Source organism: Hemiscyllium ocellatum, chromosome 18 (assembly GCF_020745735.1).
Source record: "Hemiscyllium ocellatum isolate sHemOce1 chromosome 18, sHemOce1.pat.X.cur, whole genome shotgun sequence".
Taxonomy (NCBI): domain Eukaryota; kingdom Metazoa; phylum Chordata; class Chondrichthyes; order Orectolobiformes; family Hemiscylliidae; genus Hemiscyllium; species Hemiscyllium ocellatum.
In genome coordinates this window covers 62,228,736-62,253,501 of record NC_083418.1, presented here as the reverse complement: position 1 = coordinate 62,253,501, position 24,766 = coordinate 62,228,736, and the positions used below count along the sequence as shown (strand labels likewise).

General features: G+C 42.6%; 2 protein-coding genes across 2 annotated transcripts in view; one reads left to right on the top strand and one right to left on the bottom strand.

Moving 5' to 3' along the window:
* Nucleotides 1–24,766, bottom strand: part of iftap (intraflagellar transport associated protein) — an 87,142-nt gene that overhangs the window by 55,435 nt on the left and 6,941 nt on the right. The window lies entirely within an intron of this gene.
* Nucleotides 16,394–17,953, top strand: rag2 (recombination activating gene 2). The gene has a single exon (XM_060838585.1). It carries the CDS (start codon nt 16,394–16,396, stop codon nt 17,951–17,953), a length of 1,560 nt encoding a protein of 519 aa, XP_060694568.1.

The following is a 24,766-nucleotide window of genomic DNA, read 5'->3' as shown; positions in this document are numbered from 1 at the left end:
AAATGACTGGCAACAGTCTTCGTAGCAAATTATATTAAAAATATTCCCAAAATACCAAATGACCAACAGGCAAAAAAATGGGAGAAAAAGTACCAGGGAAATTGATGTGGCTAATGGCCCCTGAGCCTGATGGGTTGCACCCTAGGATATTAAAGAAAATAACTCCAGAGATAGCAGATGCACAGGAAATAACCTTCCCACAAATTTGAGAAAAGTCCCAGAGGAATGGAAAACTGGGAAGGAGACAAAAAAAGATAACTACAGGCCACTTGACTTGGCATCTATCACTGAGAAAATGTTATGCGTCTATCATAAAGTATGCTATCGCGGGCATTTAAAAATGCATAATTTTAACAAGTAGAGACAGCACGGCTTTATGAAAAGTAACTCAAGCCTAACAAAATTTAGAATTTCTTGAAGTGGTTCAGGAAAGATAGCTAAAGGGAAACCTGTAGATGAAATATATTTGGATTTCTAAAAGATGTTCGAAAGGAACTTCACATAGGATACTTAACAAGATAAGAATCCATAGTGTTGGGGAGAGTAAGATTAGAACAAACAGAGGATTGACTAACGAATAGAAGACAGAGTTAAGATTGCAGCCAAAGGATGGCAGCCCTTAACTAGATACGTTTACAGGAATCAGTGTTGGAGCCACAATTATTTTGTAATATATTAATGGATGAGGAAAGTAAATGTACAATCAGCAAGTTTGTAGATCACACAAAAGCAGATGGAAATGTACATGGTGAGGTTAACAAAAAGAGTCTGCTGCGGGGGGGGGTATAGGCAGGTTGAGCAAGTGGTCAAAAAATTGGCAGTTGGAATATAATGAGGGGAAAATGAAGTTATGCCTTTTGGCAGCAAAAAAAAAGTCATATATTACTTAAATGGAGAAAGACTGCAGAAGACTGTAAGTCAGGAGGATTTCAGGGTCCTTGTGCTTGAATCAAAAAAACTAATAAGAACAGTAAGCATAGGAACAGACCCTTCAGCCCACCAAGACTTGCTGACATCCTTTTGCCTCTATGTGGTCCATATGCCTCTTCCCTACCTATTCATGGATCTGTAAGATGCCTCTTAAACCTTTCTATTATATCCATTTCCACCACTTCCTTTAGTTGCATTCCAGAAAATTAATACCCTTTGAGTAAAACAACTTGCCTCTCATCTCCTTTTAAACTTACCCCCTTTTACCATAAACCTATTTACCCTACAATTGGCATTTCTAACCTAGGAAAAAAGACTCCAACTATCCATTCTTTCCATGCCTTTCATATTTTGTAAGTGTCTGTCAGGTGGAACCTCATCATCTAAAGTTCAATTGAAAACAAACTAAGTTTGTTCAATCTCTCTTCATAGCTAATACCCTTAAAACCAGGCAAACTCATAGTAAACTGTTCCTGCACCCTCACCAAACCCTCCACATTCTTCTAGTAATGTGGCAGCCAGAACTGTAAACAATATTTCAAATGTCGCCTAATTAAATTCTAAACAGCTGCAAAATGACTTGCCAATGTGTTATACTCTGTACCCGAACTGGTGAAGGCAAGTATGCCATATACCTTCTTGACTACCTTATCCACTTGTCTTGCCATTTTCAGGGAACTATGATCCATACGCCTACATCCTCTTATGTTGACACTTCTACAGGTTCTGCCACTTACTGTATACCTCCCTCCTGCATTAGATCTTCCAAAATGCATCACCAGCACTTGTCTGGATTAAACATCACCTGTCATTTCTCCGCCCAAGTCTCCAGTCTATCTATATCCTGCTGTATCCTTTGGCAGTCCTCCTCACTATCTGCAGCACCCCGCAACTTATGTCATCCACAAACGTACTAATCAGGCCATGTACATTCTCCTCCAAATCACATATATATAAGGTACAGGAGTCAGACATGAAAGTAGAGTTGAGATCACAATAATTTTTTTCATTAAGAGGCTGTGCAGGTTCAGATGGTTGAATGGTTTCATCCTGCTCCGATGTTCCCAGAATTACAGCCTGGCTGAGCCAAGACCGTTAGTCTAACGAAGATATGGCAAATAAAAATAAATGCCATAGCGCCTTTTTTACCCTTCATGTCTGTAAAAAAGAAACCCTATCGAATACCTTGTCAGTTGTTCTTCAACATTAATATGAAAAACAAGTACAGCAAAGATTCAAACTAACTGCTGAAGGCAGAGATTGTCTTAGGAGGAAAGAGTAAATATTCTCAGACTTTATTTTCTGGAAATTAGAGGAATGAGAGGTGATCTCATTCAAACATTTTACAGGGATTGACAAGGTAGATGAAGTAGGATGTTTCTCTTGCTAGGAAGTCTAAAATCAGGGGCACAGCCTGAGAACTTTTGGTCAGCATGGCCCAGTTTGGGCCAAAGAGCCTGTCTCCATACTGTAGGACTCTATCGCTCTATAAGGAACAGGGCAGTCAGGACTGAAAAGAAGAATTTCTTCACTCAGAGGAACCTTTGGAATTCTCAGTCCCAGAGGGCTGTGGATGATCAGATGCTGAGTATATTTAAAACCCCAATCAATTGATTTCAACGTAGAAAGGATATGGGAACAGTGCAGGAAAATGATGTTGAAGTAGGTCTTATCTAATGACAAAGCAAGCTTGAACAGCTAGAAGGCCAATTTCTGCTCCTATTTCTTATGCACTTATTAAAAATTAGCATATTTTTGCTATTGTTGAAAAAGACCACATTTGGTCAAAGCTTCTGGACTTACAGTCATCAGGACATTTTGCAAGAATGCCAATTAAAAGGCAAAACCAACATTTATGCTGCAGAAGAGCAAATTGCTAATTGATTGACTAGTGGACTCTGATTGGTAGAGATGCTGTCATTGATAGTGCACCCATTGATACGAATTGACAGTTAACAGACAGATTTAGTTAAATTTCAAACCACGCAGGTTGACTTTGATTGGTCAGGACAATGCCCTGATAAATTAATCAACTGCAGCGTCAGAGCAGAGGGTGGTATGTATATTAGTAATGAGCTGCCAAAGGAAGTGGTAGAGGCTAGTACGATTGCAAGATTTAAAAGGCGTCTGGAAGGGGATATAAATAGGATAGGTTTTGAGGGACATGGACTGAGTGATGGCAGGTGGGACTAGATTGGGTTGGGATATCCGGTTGGCATGGACAAGTTGGACCGAATGGTCTGTTTCCATGCTGTGCATCTCTATGACTCTAAGTAGAGAGGAAATTCCTGGGAATATGTCCAGGGAAGTTATTTGGGCGTAATTGAGAAATAAGAACGGGATGATCACCTTATTGGTATTGTACTATAGGCTCCCCAATAGTCAGAGCGAAATTGAGAAACAAATTTGTCAAGAGATCTGTTATCTGTAAGAATAATTGGGTAGTTATGGTGGGAGAGTTTAACTTACCAGGCGTAGACTGGGACTGCCAATAGTATTAAGAGCTTGGATAAAGAGGAATTTACTAAGCATGTACAAGAAAGTTTTCTGATTCAGTTTGTGGCTGTACCTATTAGAGAAGGAGCAAAACTTGACCTCCTCTGGGAAAACAAGGGAGGCAGGTGACTGAGATGTCATTAGGGAAGCACTTCCAGACCAGTGACCATAATTCTAGTGATGGAAAAGTTTAGGCCGGATCTAAAAATTAAAGTTCTAAACTGGAGGATGGCCAATTTTGACAGTATTAGGCAAGCACTTTCAAAAGTCGATTGGGGATGATTGTTTGCAGGTAAAGGGACAGCTGGAAAATGGCTAGCCGTCAAAAATAAGATAAAGTCCAGAGAGAGTATGTTCCTGTTAGGGTGAAATGCTAAGAGTTGTAGGGAATGCTGAATGACTCAAAAAATTGAGGTTTTGGTAGAGAAAAAGAAGGAAGCAGATGTCAAGTATAGTCAACAAAAATCAAGTGAATCCAGTATAAAGGCAGTAGGAGAGAAATCAGGGAGGCAAAATGGGGACATGAGATAACTTTGGCAAATAGGATGAAGGAGAATCCAAAGGGATTCTACAAATACATTAAGGACAAAAGGGTAACTAGTGAAAGAATAGGGCCCCATAAAGATCAGCAAGGCCACTTATGTGTGAAACTGCAGGAAACGGGGAAGATACTAAATGAGTATTTTGCATCAGTGTTTACTATGGAGAAGGATATGAAAGATATAGAATGTGGGAAATAAATAGTGATATCTTGAAAAATGTCCACATCACAAAGGAGGTAGTGCTGGACAGCTTAAAATGCATAAAGGTAGATAAATCCCAGGGACCTCATCAGGTGTATCCTAGAACTCCATGGGAAGTGAGAAAAGTGATTGCTGGGCCCCTTCCTGAGATACTTATATCATCAATAGCCACAGGTGAGATGCCAGAAGACTGGAGGTTGGTTACATGATGCCACTATTTTAAAAAAGGGTGGTAAGGAAAAGCAAGGGAACTATAGAGCAGTAAGCCTGACATCAATAGTGGCAGGGTTGTTGGAGAGAATCCGGAGGGACAGGATTCACATGTATTTGGAAAGGCAAGGACTGTTTAGGGATAGTCAACATAGCTTTATGGGTGGGAAATCATGTCTCACAAAATTAGTTTTTTCGAGTAACAAAGAAGATTGATGAGGGTAGAGCAGTGGACATGATTTATATGGACTTTAGTAAGGCATTCGACAAGGTTCATCGTAGCAGGCTGGTTAGCAAGGCTAGATTATATGGAATACAGGGAGAACTGGCCAGAAGGTGATGGTGGAGGGTTACTTTTCAAACTGGAGGCCTGTGTTTAGTGGTGTGCCACAAGGATCAGTGCTGGGTCCGCTGCTTTTTATCATTCATATAAATGATTTGGAGGTATGGTTAATAAGTTTGCAAATGACACGAAAATTGGAGATTCGTGGACAGCAAAAAAAGGCTACCTCACAGTACACTAGGATCTTAATCAGATGAGCCATTGGACCAAGGTGTAGCAGATGGAATTTAGATTAGATTACATACAGTGTGGAAACAGGCCCTTTGGCCCAACAAGTCCACACTGACCCGCCAAAGCGCAACCCACCCAGACCCATTCCCCTACATTTACCCCTTCACCTAACACTATGGACAATTTAGCATGGCCAATTCACCTAACCTGCCCATTTTTGGACTGTGGGAAGAAAGCAGAGCACCCAGAGGAAACCCACGCAGACACAGGGAGAATGCGCAAACTTCACACAGTCAGTCACCTGAGGCAGGAATTGAACCCAGGTCTCTGGCGCTGTGAGGCAGCAGTGCTAACCACTGTGCCACCGTGCCGTGTGAGGTGCTGCATTTTAGAAAGGCAAATCAGGGCAGGAGTTAATGGTAAGGTGCTGGGGAGTGCTGCCAAACAAAGAGATCTTAGATTGCAGGTTCGTAGTTTCTTGAAAGTGAAGTCACAGGTAGCTAAGATAGCAAAGGCGGCATTTGGTATGCTTGTCTTTATTGGTCAGTGCATTGAGTATAAGAGTTGGGAGGTTATGATGCAGCTGTAAAGGACTTTGGTTAGGCCACTTTTGGCCTAACTGCATGTAATTCTGGTCTCCCTGCTATGGAAAGGATATTGTGAAACTTGAAAGGGTTCAGAACAGATTTACAAGGATGTTGGATAGAGAGGCGGAATAGGCTGGGGCTGTTTTCCCTCGAGCGTCAGAGGCGGAGGGTGACCTTATAGATGTTTATAAGAATCACGAGTAGCACGGATAGCGTAAATAGACAAGGTCTTTTCCCCAGGGTGGAGAAGTCCAAAACTAGAGGGCACACATTTAAGGTGAGAGGGGAAAGATTTAAAAGGGACCTAAAGGCAACTTTTTCACAGAGAGGGTGATGCACGTATGGAATGAGCTGCCAGAGGAAGTGATGGAGGATGGTACAATTATAACATTTAAAAGGCAACTGGATGAATATATGAAATGGAAGAGTTGAGAGAGATATGGGCCAAATGCTGGCAAGTGGGACTAGATTTATTTCAGATATCTGGTCGACATGGATGAGTTAGACTGAAGGGTCTGTTTCCATGCTGTACATCTCTATGACTCTAAATGGCTGAAACAGATACAGTGTATATACATGTTCTTTCTATCTGCAAAGAACAGGACCTTGTGTAATATTATATGTACCTTTCAGTACATACAAGTGTGCCATACTGTACTATCATAAATTTTATACTGTCAGCATAATCTGTTGCACATGCAGGATTACCAAGCAAGTATTGAATTTTAGAATTGCATCTAATCTTAGACACTGCTGTGGGCTTTGCAAGTACAGGCTGGCTGTGGACAATCAGTATCTTATTGCGAGCAGCCAGAGACACGCTGTTTGATTCGACCCACTCATCTTTGGGATTTTCAATCCACATACCTGGCAACACACAAGCAAGGAAATGCATATACCACATTATTCATTTGTGTGATCGACAAACGTCTTTTTGGCTTGACAGCGGCATCGCTTTAATGGCAAACACCCCCGTTATTACTGCAGAGGAGCTGCAGGGTAATCTGAGGTGAATTGGACCTTCTCAGGGCTAAGAGTGACCACCTTGAGAGTGATTAGTTACTATAGAAGGCCAAATTCCAATAGTTTAATCTGCAGACTATTGTTCAGTAGAAATACTGTGTGAAACTGGAAAAATTGCGATCTAAATTTCATATTAAAAAGCAATTCTCAAATCAGCTTTAGAAATGATAACACAGCATTGTCAGATTTATTGCACAAATTATAAGAACAGGTGCCACAATGTTGGTTTCTTAAACAGAATGGTTTCAACACGAACAAAAGGACGAAAACTAGATTACTCAGCAGTCCAGGTGGCACAGTGGTTAACACCATTTCTTTTTGCAACAATTACCTCTCAGGCCATGTTGCAATGATCTGCAATTCAGCAGAAATCTTACAGTCGCTTCATAAGAAACTTATTTTTATAAAATTTGCTTTCTGGGGCCTCCACATGAAACAAACTGAAAAACAGGAGCACTGGAATTCAAAGAGAAAACAAAATGCTCATAACAAAACTTCTTTGTAGAATGTTGTAAATGTACAAATTAGATAAATATAAATCTTTCTTTCCCACATAATTCACATGTAGATGGGGTAGGTTTCTACCTGCCATGAAACCAGACCAAATTAACATCATCACAGAGAGAGAAATCTAGTCATAGCTGACAAACTGCATCAAGTGCTTGAGGAAATAATGAAGTGTATAGTGACAGGAATTGCAGGACAAGTGGATTCTCAAAATCAATTTCGTATGCCATTACACAAGAGGCTTCTGATTATAAGATTAAGGTAAATGGTATTAAAATCATATTAATGTTCGAGGACTTTAGAACACTTTGCACTGGCCTATAATATGTAATACAGACATTATTTAGCAACATAATATCAATTTACAGACATTACAATAGAAAGCCTGGTTAGCTTTTGAATGGTTTGTATGAATTTAGGAGACAAAGACAGGTTAGTAAACAGAATGAATCAATGTTGGTGAAATTTAACCCAGAAAAATGGAGGGTCTGTCAGAACAATGACGAGGTAATGATTTTAAATGGTTAAAAGGGAAGTAAATCAGACATTAGAGAGTCATAGAATCATACAGCACAGAAATAGACCATTCAATCCAATTCAGTCCTAACCAAACATAATCCCATCTGCCAGCTCCTGGCCCATATCCTTCCAAATCTTTCCTATTCAAGTATCTACCCAAACGTCTTTTAAACATTGCAATCGTACCCATCTCCACCACTTTCTCAGGACATTAATTCCACACGCGAACCACCCTGTGTAAAAAAAAATTGCCATGTGTCTTTTCACGTCTAACTTTAAAACCGTGTCCCCGAGTCTTGAAATCCCCAACCTAGGGAAAAGTCAACCACCATTAACTCTATCTATAACCTCTCACTATTTTATAAACTTCTATCAAATTGATTCTCAACTTCCTATGCTACAGGGAAAAAAGTCCCAGCTTTTCCAGCAACATCCTCAGTATTGTTTCCAATAATTTCCCCACCAGCAATGTTAGTCCAATTAGCCTGTAGTTTCCTAGTTGATCCCTTGCTCCTTCCTGAAGAACAGTACCACACCGTCAGTTCTTCAGTCCTCCAGCACCTCTCCTGTTGCCAGAGACGATTTGAAAACGTTTGCAAACATCAGTGCTACTTCTACTGTTGCCTCACTCAATAAACTCAGAAATAGTTCATTTAGTTCCAGAGATTTATCTTCTTTTCAGCCTGCCAGATCACTAAGGACCTCCTCTCTGTCTGTGTTGATTCATTTAATTGTATCACAGAGCTTCTCCATGATTTCATGTTGACCCTCTCACTGACACAATGTATCTATTCACAACACCCTCTGGGACAACATACAAAAATACTACTGTGGTCGTTAACGGACTCTTTCTCTTGTTATCAATTCATCCTTAATGTCACTGTAAGACAATTTAGGATTGCCTTTCTTTTCATAGCCTTCTGCTCTCCCAGGAAATTAATCTGCAATATAGTTTGTTGGAGTGTTGAAAGAAATAAAATCATAAACAACCAAGAACTGAAACTGAACAGAACTTTCAGAAAAGCACAACAGGCACAATTTCTATAGAACTTCCTTCTGTTCAGTATATATCATAATTCTCCTGTGATTCCTAGATGATAGTGACCATTTAAAGCTCACTAGTGGACTGATATTCCCCCCAATACTGTAGACAGACCACACCACCATTTCTACACAGAGACCATTTATACATAAACACACATGCAGATAGTGTGGACAAACCATCCCCATTTCCCCAGTGTAGAGATATCACACCCTCACCTCCAACCCTCACCCGCTCCCATCCGAAGCTCCTTTGAACCACCACATGCCCTCCCCTAACCCTCACATCTTATGCCCCTCACAATCCCTGATCCTAATACCCACACCACCCACCTAACCACACACCCCCTGCCCCAATACCCACACCAACCACCTAACCCCACACCATCCAACTTACCCCACTCCCCCCTCCCCAATACCCACAACACCCACCTAACCCCATATCCTCTGCCCCAATACCCACACCAACCACCGAACCCCACATCCCCTGCCCCAATACCCATATCACCCACCTAACCCCACACCCCCTTCCCCCCAAAACCCTACACCACCCACCTAACTCCACAACACCCACCTAACCGCACACTCCCTCCCCCCAAAACCTCACACCACCCACCTTACCCCACTCCCCCTCCCCAATACACACAACACCCACCTAACCCCATATCCCCTGCCCCAATACCCACACCATCCACCTGACCCCAAACCCCCTCCCCCAATACCCATACCAACCACCTAACCCCACACCCCCACAACCCAAAACCCCACACCACTGACTTAACCGCACACACCTCACCCCAAAACCCCAAACCACCCAGCTAACCCCACACCCCTCACCCCAATACCTACACTACCCACCTAAACCCACACCCCATCACCCAAATACCCACACCACTCACCTAACCCCACTCCCCCTCCCCAATACCCACACCACCCACCTAACCCCACACCCCCTCACCCCAATACCCACACCACCCACCTAACCCCACACCCCCTCACCCCAATACCCACACCACCCACCTAACCCCACACCCCCTCACCCCAATACCCACACCACCCAACACCACACCCCCTCACCCCAGAACACATACCACCCACCTAACCACACACCCACTCACCCCAAAACCCAACACCACCCACCTAACCGCATAACCCCCTCACCCCAATACCCACACCACCCACCTAACCACACTCCCCCCTCCCCCAATACCCACACCACGCACCTAACACCACACCCCCTCACCCCAAAAACACATACCAACAAGTAACCCCACTCCCCCTCAGCCTAATACCCACACCACCCACCTAACCCCACTACCGCTCCCACCAATACCCACACATCCACCTAATCCCACTCCCCTCCCCCCAATACCCACACATCCACCTAATCCCACTCCCCTCCCCCCAATACCCACCTAACCCCACTCCCCCCTCCCCCAATGCCCACACCATCCACCTAACCCCACTCCCCCCTCCCCCAATGCCCACACCATCCACCTAACCCCACTCCCCCCTCCCCCAATGCCCACACCATCCACCTAACCCCACTCCCCCCTCCCCCCTCCCCCAATGCCCACACCATCCACCTAACCCCACACCCACTCACCCCAACCACCCAACAACACATCTCCTCACCCCAAAAACCCACACCACCCACGTAACCCCACTCTCCTTCCCCCAATACCCACACCACCCACCTAACCCCACTCCCCCCTCCCCCAATGCCCACACCACCCACTTAACCCCATACCCCCTCACCCTAATACCCACACCACCCACCTAACACCACTCCCCCTCCCCTATACCCACACCACCCACGTAACCCCACTCCCCCCTCCCCCAATACCCACACCACCCACCTAACCCCACTCCCCCCTCCCCCAATACCCACACCACCCACCTAACCCCACTCCCCCCTCCCCCAATACCCACACCCCCTCCCCCAATGCTACTCCCCTTCCCCCCAATACCCACAGATACAATGTAGACAGGCTCCTCCACTCCTCACTGTGGATGATCTCCCCCACCATGACTACAACCATTTGTATTGAGTGTTGTTTATTCATGAGGAGGATTCAGGCAGTTGTTAGATGCAGCTTGTTGTTATAATTTCAGTGGGTTTCGCAGCATTTTCCAAGGCTCTTACCTGTTTGCCCATGTCGCCAAGCAACGTCGAAGGGACGGGGAATGCTGGGACATGTAGTCTTAGTTGGCGTAATGTGAACTACAGATCCCACAAATCCTGTCGGCCGGTCCCACTGGACATGACACCCCCGAGGAAATAGAGCCTCTGAATATTGATTCCGGAATCAAGAGGAGGGTGTGAGATTAAGATTTCGGTGAATATTGAACAATCAGATGATGCAGCGCTCCCAAATAGTTGATCACACTAATATTACAATATTTTAGCGCACAGTCAGCAAAATAGCTTGGAATATGAGGTTGGAAACAGGAGCAGTCCAATAGAAAGAGTGTTTTAAAAAGAAAGACATAGAAGTTAACGTACTAAGTCATATTGGAGCATTGTTCGAAAATATACAAAGCAATTGGAGCAGTATGGATCATTTTTAAGTTTTACTAGTTTTGGGGGGGGTGGGAGCTAATTTCAACGTTCAGGCCTGTTCCATCCTTCAACAATGTCATGGCTCACATGGTTGTGGTCTCAGGTTTATTTTATATCTGTATTTAATACCTTTGAGTCCCTTCTCTATGAAAAGTCTATCCAAATCAATCTTGAACAAAGACCCAGCTTCTGCTATATACGATCTAAGAGCAGGAGCAAACCTTTAAAGTCATAGAGATATACAGCATGGAAACAGACCCTTCGGTCTAACTGGTCCATGCCGACCAGCTATCCTAACCCAATCTCGTCCCATCTGCCAGCACCTGGCCCATATCCCTCCAAATACTTATTATTCATATACCCATCCAGATGCCTTTTAAATGTTGCAATTGTACTACCCTCCACCACTTCCTTTGGCAGCTCATTCCATACACGTACCACCCTCTGTGTGAAAATGTGGCCTTTTAGGTCTCTTTTATATCTTTCCCCTCTCACCCTAAACCTATGCCCTCTAGTTCTGGACTTCCCCTCATCTGGGTAAAGACTTTGTCTAGTTATCCTATCCATGGCCATCACGATTTTATAAACCTCTATAAGGTCACCCCTCAGCCTCCGACACTCCAGGGAAAACAGCGCCAGCCTATTTAACCTCTCCCTATAGTTCAAATCCTCCAACCCTGGCAACATTCTTGTAAATCTTTTCTGAACCCTTTCAAGTTTCACAACATCTTTCCAATAGGAAGGAGACCAGAATTGCATGCAATATTCCCAACAGTGGCTCAACCAATGCCCTGTATAGCCGCAATATGACCTCCCAACCCCTGTACACAATATTCTGACCAATAAAGGAAAGCATACCAAACGCCTTCTTCACAATCCTATCTACCTGTGACTCCACTTTCAAGGAGCTATGAACCTGCACTCCAAGGTCTCTTAGTTCAGCACACTCCCTAGGACCTTACCATCAAATGTTTAAGTCCTGCTAAGATTTGCTTTCGAAAAGTGCAGCACCTCGCATTTATCTGAATTAAACACCATCTTCCACTTCTCAGCCCATTGGCCCATCTGATCAAGATCCTGTTGTAATCTTAGGCAACCTTATTTGCTGTCCATTACACCTCCAATTTCAGTGCCATCTTCAAACTTATTAACCATACCTCTTATGCTCACATACAAATCATTTATATAAATGATGAAAAGCAGAGGACCCAGCACTGATCCTTGTGGCACTCCACCAGTCACAGGCCTCCAGTCTCCACCACCACCCTCTGTCTTCTACTTTTCAGCCAGTTCTGTATCCAAATAGCTAGTTCTCCCTGTACTCCATGAGACCTAACCTTGCTAACCAGTCTCCCATGCAAACCTTGTCAAACACCTTACTGAAATCCATATAGATCACATCTACTGCTCTGCCCTCATCAATCCTCTTTGTTACTTCTTCAAATAACTCAGTCAAGTTTGTGAGACATGACTTCCCATGCATAAAGCCATGTTGACTATCCCTAATTATTCCTTGCCTTTCCAAATACACTTACATCCTGTCCCTCAGGATTCTCTCCAACAAATTGCCCACTGCTGATGTCAGGTTCAGTGTTCTATAGTTCCCTGCCTTGTCCTTACCACTTTTCTTAAACAGTGTTAACCATGTTAACCAACCTCCAGTCTTCCGGCACCTCACCTGTGATTATTGATGGTACAAATATCTCAGCAAGAGGCCCAGTAATCACTTCCCTAGCTTCCCACAGAGTTTTTGGGTATACCTGTTCAGGTCCTGAGTATTTATCCACTTTTATGTGTTTCAAGACATCCAGCACTTTCTCCTCTGTAATATGAACATTTTTCAGGATGTCACCATCTATTTCCCTACATTCTATATCTTCCATGTCCTTTTCCACAGTAAATACTGATGCAAAATAGTCATTTAGTATCTCTCCTAATGCTGTGGCTCCACAAAAAGGCTTCCTTGCTGACCTTTGAGGGCCCTATTCTCTCCCTAGTTACCCTTTGTCCTTAATGTATTTGTAAAAAAAATCTTTGGATTCTCCTTAACTCTATTTACCAAAACTATCTCATGTCCCCTTTGTGCCCTCCTGATTTCTCTCTTAAGTATACCCCCACAGCCTTTATACGTTTCTCAGGATTCATTCAATCTATCCTGTCTATACCTGACATATGCTTCCTTCTTTTTCTGAACCAAACCCTCAACTTCTTTCGTTCATCCAGCACCTACCTGCCTTTCCTTTCACCTGACAGGAATACACTGTCTCTGGACTCTCATTATCTCATTTCTGAAGGCTTCCCATTTTCCAGCCACCCCTTTACCTGTGAATATCTACCCCCAGCCAGCTTTTGAAAGCTCTTGCCTCATACTGTCAAAATTAGCCTTCGTCCAATTTTGAACTTCAACTTTTAGGTCTGGCCTATCCTTTTCCATCACTATTTTAAAACTAATAGAGTTATGGTCACTGGACCCCTCTGTTCCCTCTATATTGTGCATATTTAATACTAACATACAACTCTTACACATAGACCTAAATACTCATTGCAAAATACATGCCATTACTGATGCAAAAGTCTCAGAAGGGCCAGAAAGTGTAGATTTATGATAATTCGAAACTTGGTGATAATATGAGGAATCGTTGTTTATGTAAGGAGATAATATTGAACATTGAACATAGAAAAGTACAGGCTCTTTGGCCCACGATGTCGTGCCAAGGTTTAATCCTAATGTAAAATGTAATAAATTAACCTCCGCACCCCTCAACTCACTGCTATCCATGTGCATGTCCAGCTGTCACTTAAATATTCCCAATGACTCTGCTTCCACCACCACAGAATGTCAAAGGATTCCATGGATTAACAACTCTATGCGTAAAGAACCTACCTCTGACGTCTCCTTTGTACCTTCCTCCTAAAATCCTGGAATTTGGAATCCATTGCATGCCAAGGTCATGAAAACAATTTGAAAAATAGCATTGAATAAATACTAAATGGGAAAGACCTGATGAGATTTTTGAGAATGATACAAACAAAGTAGTTAAGGAAAACCAGATCCTCTTTTGATAAATGGCTGTCACCAAAGGATGGAGGACTCCAAGCATCACAACCCACTTTCCAAAATGAGAGAAAGGATTAACCTGGCAGTCAGTTTAATATCAGCAACAGAGAAGCATTTAAAAACAAAATCCACAAGTAAAAATAACAGCATCTTAGATAAGTGAAGATCAATTAAAGGGGAGCTGGCAGAGAATCATGAAGGAGAAATCCTTATTGACTAACAGAATTGAGGTCTTGATGAAGTGGAGATGACAGACTGAATGAAAAAAAAATTTGTCGATATGTATATGAATTTCCAAAAGGTGTCTGATGAAGGACAACAATGCACAAAATTGAAGTCCAGTGGGTATAAACAGGGCAATATCAGCATGGATACAAAAGCAGAGTGATGCAGTGAAAGGCTGTTTTCATGTTGCAGTGGAATTCCCCAGGATTCAATACCATGTGGGCAAATGTGGCAAAGGATCTCCAGCATTCCGACCTTATCTACCATGGTGATTCTTTCCTGTAGCCATTTTCCTCTGTCCTGTCTCCATAGGCCAATTTCTAGGTCCTAGTCTCTAACTGATATCCCATAAATGCATTCAGGATTCCGAATAACATGGCCCAAACACAATTTATGTAACCTTTTCAATTCTAGTGCCTGTTATGATCCTAGCTGATGGTTGTATTAGACAGGTCAGACAGGAAGTGAAACTTAGCTTGATAGACCATAAGTTTTACCTTTGCAATTTGATTCCTGTGGCAATCATTCACTGAACATAATCACACAAGATTGCCAATGTAATTTTAACATAACAATATTTGATTGTTGGTCAAAGATAAAGAAAAGACAATTTTAGAGACCTTATCACAAACAACAATAACAAATATTCATTTATTTTCTCCCAATAATATTCCTTACAGATATTCAACACCAGTGAAGTATCATTAATATTCATTCATTTTCTCCCAGTAATATTCCTTACAGATACTCAACATCAGTTCTAACTTCACTCTATGATTTCTCTTTCAACTGCCAAAGGCACGTGCATTTCTTTTTCTGCACATTCACCAAATATGATTCTCTTCATCTCCCCTCAAGATACACGATATGGTTAACACACTAACTTTAGTCTGACTTTGACTACTCTGAGACTGCATTTCTTGCAAACAAACTGCTTCTGGCCCCTCTTTCTGTAGATTCTAAAACCTGAATTCACCAAACGCTTCAGAAAATATCTCACCCGGAAACTTATCTAATCATTCAGCTTAAGTCTTATGATTTATTAGCAAAGCTATTTGATCCACTGCAAAAAACTATGGGTTTCTAACCCTTACGAAAAAAAAAGCTACCTTCAAAGGGCTAAAAATGAAACCCCATTTTTGTCTACTTTAGAACCCAAGTTTCCATTTGGGGTGGCTCAGTGGTTAGCACTGTTGCCTCACAGCACTCGGGATCCAGGTTCGATTCCAGCCTCAGGTGACTGTGTGGAGTTTACACATTCTCCCCTTGTCTGCATGGGTTTCCTCTGGGCGCTCTGGTTTCCTCCCACAATCCAAAAGGTGTGCAGGTTAGGTAAATTGGCCGTGCTAAATTGCCCATAGTGTTAGGTGCATTATTCAGTGATAAATGTAGGGCAGGGGAATGGGTCTGGGTGGGTTACTCTTCGGAGGGTCAGTGTGGACATATTGGGCTGAAAGGCCTATTTCCAAACTGTAACTCTAATATATTGTAAGTCTTAATCATACACTGTTCCACCTCAGTCCCTCCAGACATATGTTCCAAAGATAGAACAATAATAAAAAGATTTGAGTATTTGAAGGTTTCATATCCTGACCTGGAATTGGAAAGAAACTAAGTTTGCTGAATGAAGATTTTATTGAAACCGAATTTCAGTAATAAGGTTGGAAGCAATTACACTTTGTGCATGATGAATAAAAATCAATGCAGTACAATGTTTTTCTTACTTAATAAAGTAAAAGTATTTCATAACCTAAGGTAATTGAATTTTGAAATATAAAGTGATGGTCTTTCTTAATTGCTGATTTATCACACAAATTACAGCGAAAACCAGCATTTTTGCACTTATTAAAAGCTGCAGAGTGGTTAGTTCTGCATCATCAGAATCCATAACAATCAATTTTGTAATAAATTTTTAATTCTAACATCAGTTTATATTTCTTTTCTTTCCATAGATACTGTCAGCTTTTCACTGTGGCAATGTCTCTGCAAATGGTTTCAGAGTGTAGCAAAACTGGACTTATCTACCCAGGCTTTTCTTTATTCAATTTAAATGGTGAAGTCTTCTTTTTTGGTCAGAAAGGGTGGCCAAAAAGATCCTGCAGCACTGGAGTTTTTCTTCTTCATCTCAAAGGTCATAATCTCAAACTGAAAGCTGTTTCATTTTCACCTGACTCATGCTACCTTCCCCCACTGCGCTGTCCTGCAATAACCCATTACTCGGATCCCTCAGAATCCAAGAGCCCTTTATATTTCATTCACGGTGGGAGAGATCCAAATAATGACTTGACTAATTCACTTTATTTAATGATGGTTCACAGTAGCACTGGCAACAAGACAACATCACTTCGTTGCATTGAAAAACATCTTGAAGGAGAGGTTCCCCGAGGAAGATATGGCCACAGCCTCAATGTGGTTCAAAACAAGGGTCAAATGTTGTTAGTCTTGTTTGGGGGTAGATGCTTCCGGCCCCCAGGGCAACGAACCACAGAAAACTGGAACAGTGTTGTTGATTGTTTACCAGAGGTTTTTCTGATTGATATAAACACCGGCCATTGCACATCCCACATACTTCCCGAAATAGAAGATGGGTTTTCATTTCATACCTCCATTGCAAAAATTGACAGAGTGTACATACTAGGTGGCCATTCCATTGAAACGAACCTTCGCCCTGAAAGGTTACTTTGTCTGAAGGTTGATTTATTTGGGACTTCTCCAAGTGTCCAGTGCACAATACTGCAAGGTGGCATCTCTGTGTCGAGTGCAATAGTGACCCAAGCAGGAAAAGATGAATTCATCATTGTTGGTGGCTATGAGTCGGAGAGCAAGAAGCGAATGATTTGTAACACCATCACAGTGGAGAATGACAACGTTCAGATTTTGGAAAAGGAGCCCCCAGCGTGGACCGGCGATATTAAAGCAAGCAAAACCTGGTTTGGTAGTAGCATGAAAAGTAATATAGTGTTACTCGGCATCCCTGGAGAAAGTAAACAAGATGCAGCCGAGGCATACTTCTTCTATATTGTGAAATTTGAGCAATTAGATGAAGAAAGTCACGTTTCTTGCAGCCAGGAATCCTTCACTGATCCAGAAGAATGTAGCACCTTTGAAGATTCAGAAGAATTTAACTTTGAAGTGGAGGCCGATGGCTCTGATGATGCAGAGAACCGAGATAATGCTGATGAGGAAGGTTATTGGATTAAATGCAGCTCTACGTGTAATATGAACGTCAATATCTGGGAGCCTTATTATTCCACAGAATTAAATAAACCTGCAATGATTTTTTGCTCTAGCGGAGGTGATGATGGACACTGGGTTCATGCCCAGTGCATGAATCTTGCAGAATCGCAGCTGATTCAGTTTTCCCAAGAAAACACAAAGTATTTTTGCAATGAGCATTACATTGATAGAGGAATTCAAACACCTCAAAAGAAGAAACAGATAAAGCGCACACCAATTAAATCTCCACGTAAGAAATCGCCAGCCACTCTGAAAAGGACACCAATGAAGAAAAGCTTTCTGAAGAGACTATTTGATTGAAACTGTAGAGTTCTTACGGTGCTACACAATTTGGGATTGATTGACAATGAAATCATTTGCAATTTAACATTTGGGGTCATAGCAATATTCGTGCACTCTGATGTCTCGCTTATTCTAAACTTGTTACTATCTCAAGATATCCAAGATAAATGTATGGACTATATATGCAATACACAATAAATAGTGAGCCAAAAGTCAATTTCTGTTAGCATTATCTAGTCTACATGGTGAGGATTCTTTCTTGTTAACTGAAACAATGTACATTTTCTTATTTAACAAAATGTCCAGTAGACTTGTCACATGATCTAACAATATCATTATGCTCTGCGATAGCAAAATACTGCAGATGCTGCAACCTAAGATAAGAAGTAAGCTGGAAATGCTAAACAGGACGGGCAGCATCTGGAGAGAGGGGTCAAAGATGTCTCATTCAGAACAAAAGTTCAGGAAGATATAAACAAAATGTTCTGACAATAAGTCATTGGTCCACATTGCATGTCGTTATGTACCCATCCCAAAGATGTTGCCTTAACTGTTAGGTTTTCCCTGTATTAGAATCATAGAATCCTAACAGAAAGAAGTCACTTAGCCCATCGTGTCTGCAGCAACCCTCCAAATAGCATCCCACCCAAGCTCTATCCCAACAACCCCACATTTCCCAGAGCTAATCCATCTGGCTTGCACGTCCCTGGACACCACAGGGCAATTTATCATGGCCAATCCACTGACCTGCATATCTTTGACCTGTGGGAGGAAACCAGAGCACCCAGCAGAAATGGGGAAAACATGCACACAGACAGTCACCCGAGGCTGGAATCAAACCTGGGTCCCTGAAAGCAAGAGATAGCAGTGCTAACCACTGTGTCACTGTACTGCATATATTCTGGAATGGATTATATGTGGGGGGGGTGCAGATTCCATTCCCTTACCCCTCTAATACATCCTGGGAAATTTGGTAGGCATGACTTGGAGACCCCAGTGTGGTGGGGAGGAGAGTTGAATCAGAAAGGCTGGAAAGGCTACTGAGTACTATCCCAAAGAAGGTGCCTCCTTCCTGCCTGATAGCAACGCTAACTGACAAAGATGCAGGCCTTCAACACTAGCAAGTGGCTGCAAAGTTCACCCTTGAGTGTGTTTATTTCTCCTGGGTTATAAATTTAGACTCTCAGCACACAATAAGAGCTGGTAGGACACATTTAAAATGCAATAAATGGTCTAAACAAGAGCTAATACTCAAATGGTGATGTGCCAGAACATGAGATTTGTTGCATAATCCTGTACTACTTTGTAATTTTATATCTAATTTTCTTTTTGGCGTTACTGTTCTGGATGTAACATTTGATGCAGTTATAATTTTTGTTTGCAAACTTACTTCTGGTGCTATGCTTAACAATTATTATTAAGTTTACTTCTGTGGTGCTAACTCTTTACAGAAATAAAAATAATAATCAGAGTCTGGATGATTTTCTTTAATTCAATACAACAATTAGTATTTGATGAAGAATCATCAAGTAATAGGAACTTGTAAGAAAATGCAAAGAAACCATGATTTGCCAAACTAAGCACAAATAACCATCCCAAAATACCCAAACTACTCTGCTTAGTCCTTGATAGTACCTGAAGATATTATTCTGACTTAAATGGTGGTTTCTTTCATCATTTCCATCTACAATAGTTGTTCCAGTTTACTGTTCTTTGCACCAGATTAATGTCATAGAATCATACAGCATAGAAACAGACCTTTTTTCCAACTCATCCATGCCGACCAGGTATCCTAAACTGAACTAGTACCATTTGCCTGTGTTTGACCCAGATCCCTCTAAACCTTTCCTATTTATGTACTTGTCCAAATGTCTTTTATATGTTATACTCGGCTCATCACTTCCTCTGGCAGCTCATTCCGCACATGCACCACCGTCTATGCGATAACTTACCCTACAGTGGCTTTTAAATCTTTCTCCTCTCATCTTAAATCTATAACCTATAGTTTTGGATTCCTGTAGACTTGGAAAAAGATCTTGGCCATTCACCTTATCAACACCCCTTTAAAGTCACTCCTTAGCCTGTGATGCTTCATGGGGGAAAAAGTCATGGCGTAGCCAGTCTCTCCTTATGACTCAAACCCTCTAGTCCTCTCTTCTCAGCCGATGTACAACTGTGTGATTGTAACCTCACACAAGAACAAGGGCAACTGCAATAATTGCAATAACTTATTACAACCATCACGGGAAAAGTATTTGTCTGTGCTGCCTTTGTCAGATTGCAGATTCTGACTGAATGCATCTGTCCGAAATTGAAGCGGGATTTCAGAACTGGGAGATTTATGATTCCCTGGTTAGCATTGCCAGTCACAGTTGCTGATAGGATTCACATTCCCTTCCATCAAAAGCCACTCAGGCATTCCAAGAAACTCTGCTCCTCACATGTGAACAGCCACCTAATTCCATTCACCATTCACCCCATGGTCCCCAATCTATGTTGACTCCCAATCCAGCCTTACCTCAATTTTAATTTTATCGCCGTCATCTTCAAGTATTTGTATTGCTTTTGCCCTCTCAATTTCTGTCACCTTTCCCAGCCTCTGCTCTATCCCCAAAAATCTCTGTGCACCTCAAGTTCTGACCTCCTAACATGCCTGAAACATCAACTTGTTTCTGCACCCCAGGTGCGGTCTGACCTGCTGAATTTCTCTGCCATTTTTTACTTTAATTTCTGGTTGTAATTACACCAACCCGCCAGCTCTGCTTACTTTTCCATAACCTGAGCCCTGAACTTCTCTCCTGAAACTCTTCGGCCAAAGTTTAGATCACGGTTTTGATTCTTCCTTCTGTGGTTTGGTAACAACAGACTGAGAGGCCGTGGGTATCTGCTTCCAACTCAGTCAGAATTTCCCAGTGTCCTTGGGCACAGGGAAAGCCAAAGGCATGTATGAAAGTTTCAAAGAGACAACAGTTCCCTCAGCAAAAGAAGCAGCTCCATAAGAAGACAAATCAGAGGAAGTCATCACCAACTGCAATACTAGTTGGAGAAATGTGCAGAAAACGACCTTGAGTTATTTTCCAAGAGAATTCTATCACCAAGGAAGCTGTAAACTTCATAAAAAGCCTGCCTGCCATGGCAGACCTGGACATTGAATACCCAGAGCTAGCAGCTGAAGTTATTCTACCTGCACTCATCAACAATGGGAAACTTGCATTCCTGCTGCATCTGCCTGAATGTCTCTGCCTCCACTGGAGGGAGGGCACAGTTGCTTAGCCTTTGTACAATGCTGAGATTGTGACCCTGCACAAGAACAAGGGCGATTGCAGTAATTGCAAGCTATCACGGGAAAGCTATTTGTCTGTGTTGTCTGGGTCAGATTTTAGATGCTGACTGAACACATTTGTTCTGAATTGAAGCGTGACTTCAGAAGCGGAAGCTTTATATTTGGCAGGATCTACTCAGCCTGGAACTGCAACAGAAATGTCGTAAAGAAAGGAGACCACACATGCTACATTCATCGATCTCACCAAGACATTGGCTCACTTGAGGAGAGATGGACTATATCAGCAGCTGGAGAATATCGGCCCCCGACTGAAAGTGCTCAATGTGATCCTCACTTCTCATTGCAGTAAGCCTTTTTTAAATTCATATGTGGGATTTGACCAGCAGTTTTAGCCCATCCTTATTTGCCCTTGAGAAGGTGGTGGTGAGCTACCTTCTTGAATTGCTGAAGTCCACTTGCTGTGGGTTGACCCACAATGCTGGTAGGGAGGGACTTCCAGGATTTTGACCCAGCAACTGTGAAGTAACAGCAGTATATTTCCAAGTCATGGTGGTGAGTGGCTTGGAGAGGAATTTGCAGGTGGTTGTGTTCCCAAGTATCTGCTGCCCTTGTCCTTCTAGATGGAAGTGGTCATGAGTTTGGAAGGTGTTGTCTAAATTCATCTTTGGTGAATTTCTGCAGTGCATTTTGTATATAGTACACACTGCTGCTACTGAGTGCCAGTGGTGGAGGGAGTGGATGTTTGTAGATGTGGTGCCAGTTACATGGGTTGCTTTGTCCTGGATGGTGTCAAGTTTCTTGAGTGTTGTTGGAGCTGTACCCATCCAAGCAAGTGGGGAGTATTCCATCACACTTCTGACTTGTGCCTTCTAGATGGTGGATAGACTTTGGGGTGTCAGGAGATGAGTTACTCACCACAGTATTCCTAGCCTCTGACCTGCTCTTGTAGCCACTCTGTTCATGTGGAGAGTCCATTTGAGTTTCTTGTCAATGGTAACCCCAAGGATGTTGACAGTGTGGGACTCAGTGATTGTAATACCATTGAATGTCAAGGGGCAATGTTTACAGTGTCTTTTATTGGTGATGGTCATTGCCTGGCATTTGTGTGGCGTGAATGTTACATGCCATTTGTTGGCCCAAGCCTGGATATTGTTCAGATCTTGTTGCATTTGAGCACAGACTGCTTCAGTATCTGAGGAATCGCAAATGGTGCTGAACACTGTGCAACCATCGGCAAACATCATCACTTCTGACCTTATGACAGATGGAAGGTCGTTGATGAAGCAGCTGAAGATTGTTGGGCCTCGGACACTACCCTGAGGGATTCCTGCAAAGATAAAACCGTAAGACATAGGAATGGAAGTAAGGCCATTCGGCCCATAGATCCACTCCGCCATTTAATCATGGCTGATGGGTATTTCAACTCCACTTACCTGCACTCTCCCCTGTAGCCCTTAATTTGTTGTGAGATCAAGAATTTATCAATCTCTGCCTTGAAGACATTTAATGTCCTGGCCTCCACTGCGCTTGGTGGCAATAAATTCCACAGGCCCATACTCTCTGGCTGAAGAAATGTCTTATTTCCATTCTAAAATGACCCCCTCTAATTCTAAGGCTGTGCCCACAGGTCCTAGTCTCCCTGCCTAACAACTCCCCAGCATCCACCCTTTCTAAGCCATGAATTATCTTGTAAGTTTCTATTAGATCTCCTCTATTAGATGTCCTGGAGCTGAGATGACTGACCCTCCATAACCACAACCATCTTCCTTTGTGCCAGGTATGACTCCAACCAGCGAAGTGCTTGCTCCTGATACCCATTAATTCCAGTTTTGCCAGAGCTCTTCGATGCCATACTTGATCAAATGCAGCCTTGATGTTAAGGGCTATCACTCTCACCTCACCTCTGGAATTCAGCTCTTTTGCCCATGTTTGAACCAAGGCTGTACTGAGGTCAGGAGCTGAGTGACCCTGGTGAAACCCAAACTGGGTGTTACTGTGCAAGTTGTTGCTGAACAGGTGCTGCTTGATAACACTGTTGATGACCCCTTCTGTCACTTTACTGATGATGAATTGTAGAGATTGGTTGGTAATTTGCCGGGTTGGATTTGTCCTGTTTTTAGTTACAGGATTATACCGAGACAATTTTCCACATTGTCGGGCAGATGCCAGTGATGTAACTGTAATGGAAGAGCTTAGCTAGGGGAGCGGCAAGTTCTGGAGCACACAACTTCAGTACTATTGCCGGACTGCTTTCTGGGCCCATTGCCTTTGCAGTATCCAGCTATTTCTTGATATCATGTGGAGTGAATTGAATTGGCTGGAGACTGGTATCTGTGGTGCTGGGAACCACTGAAGGAGCCCAAGATGGATCACCCACTTAGCAAGTCTGACTAAAAAATGTTGCAAATGCATCAGCCTTATCTTTTGCACTGAGGTGCTGGACATCTCAACCATTAAAGATGGGGATATTTGTGGAGCATCTACCTCCAGTGAGTTGTTAAATTGTCCATCACCATTCACGGCTAGATGTGGAAGGACTGCAGAGCTTAGATCAGATCCGTTGGTTTTGAGATCACTTAGCTCTGTCTATCTTTTGTTGTTTATGCCCCCTCCCACTCCACCAAGGACATGCAGGTCCTGGGCCTCCTCCACCACCAAATCCTAACCACCCGATGCCTGGAGGAAGAACGCCTCATCTTCTGCCTTGGGACCCTTCAACCACACGGGATTAATGTTGATTTCATCAGTTTCCTCATTTCCCCTCCCCCAACCTTATCCCAGTCCCAAGCCTCCAATTCAGCTCCGTCCTCTTGACCTGTCCATTGTCTTTCCCAAAGATCTGCTCCACCCTCCTCTCCAAGTGTCACATTTTCCACCACCTTCATCTACTTATTGCTTTCCCAGCTACCTTCCCCCCAGTCCCACATCCTTCCCATTTATCTCAGTCCACAAGCCTCATTCCTGATGAAGGGCCAATGCCCTGAAACTTTGACTCCCCTGCTCCTCAGATGCTGCCTGACCTGCTGTATCTTTCCAGCACCACACTCTCGAATCCGAAATCATTGACAAGCAGCTGGGGATATCTGATCGTCATTCAAACCTATTTTGTGTTTATTTAAATACAGAGCTCAGATTTCATAGTTTCATAGTAATAGAAGCAGGAGTAGTCCATTTGGCCCATCAAGTCTGCTCCGTCATGCATTAAAATCATGGCTGATCCATCCCTCATCTCAGCTCTTCCTACCTGCATTATCCCAATACCCTGGATGTCCAGAATCTACAGGTTTCAAATTTCTGGAAACTCATAAATCTGATTTTTTTTTCCTGTCTAAATCAATTCGAAGAGAGGCATATATTCTATAGTTGTAAATTAAGAATTTTCCAGAGGCTGAGGTAATTGTGCACCAAGGTAGAAATTACAAAGTTTCCTGACCTTCAGCAGTCATATTTACTACTCGTTAATGTCTATTTTTAAAAGAAGGTTCATCCTGGATGATTCCAAACTGAATACAGGCCATATGTGAAATGAGACTTTACTGGGCATAATC

What these genes read in the sequence shown, in the direction of transcription:
- rag2 (XM_060838585.1), top strand. Translation starts at nt 16,394, where the DNA reads ATGTCTCTGCAAATGGTTTCAGAGTGTAGCAAAACTGGACTTATCTAC.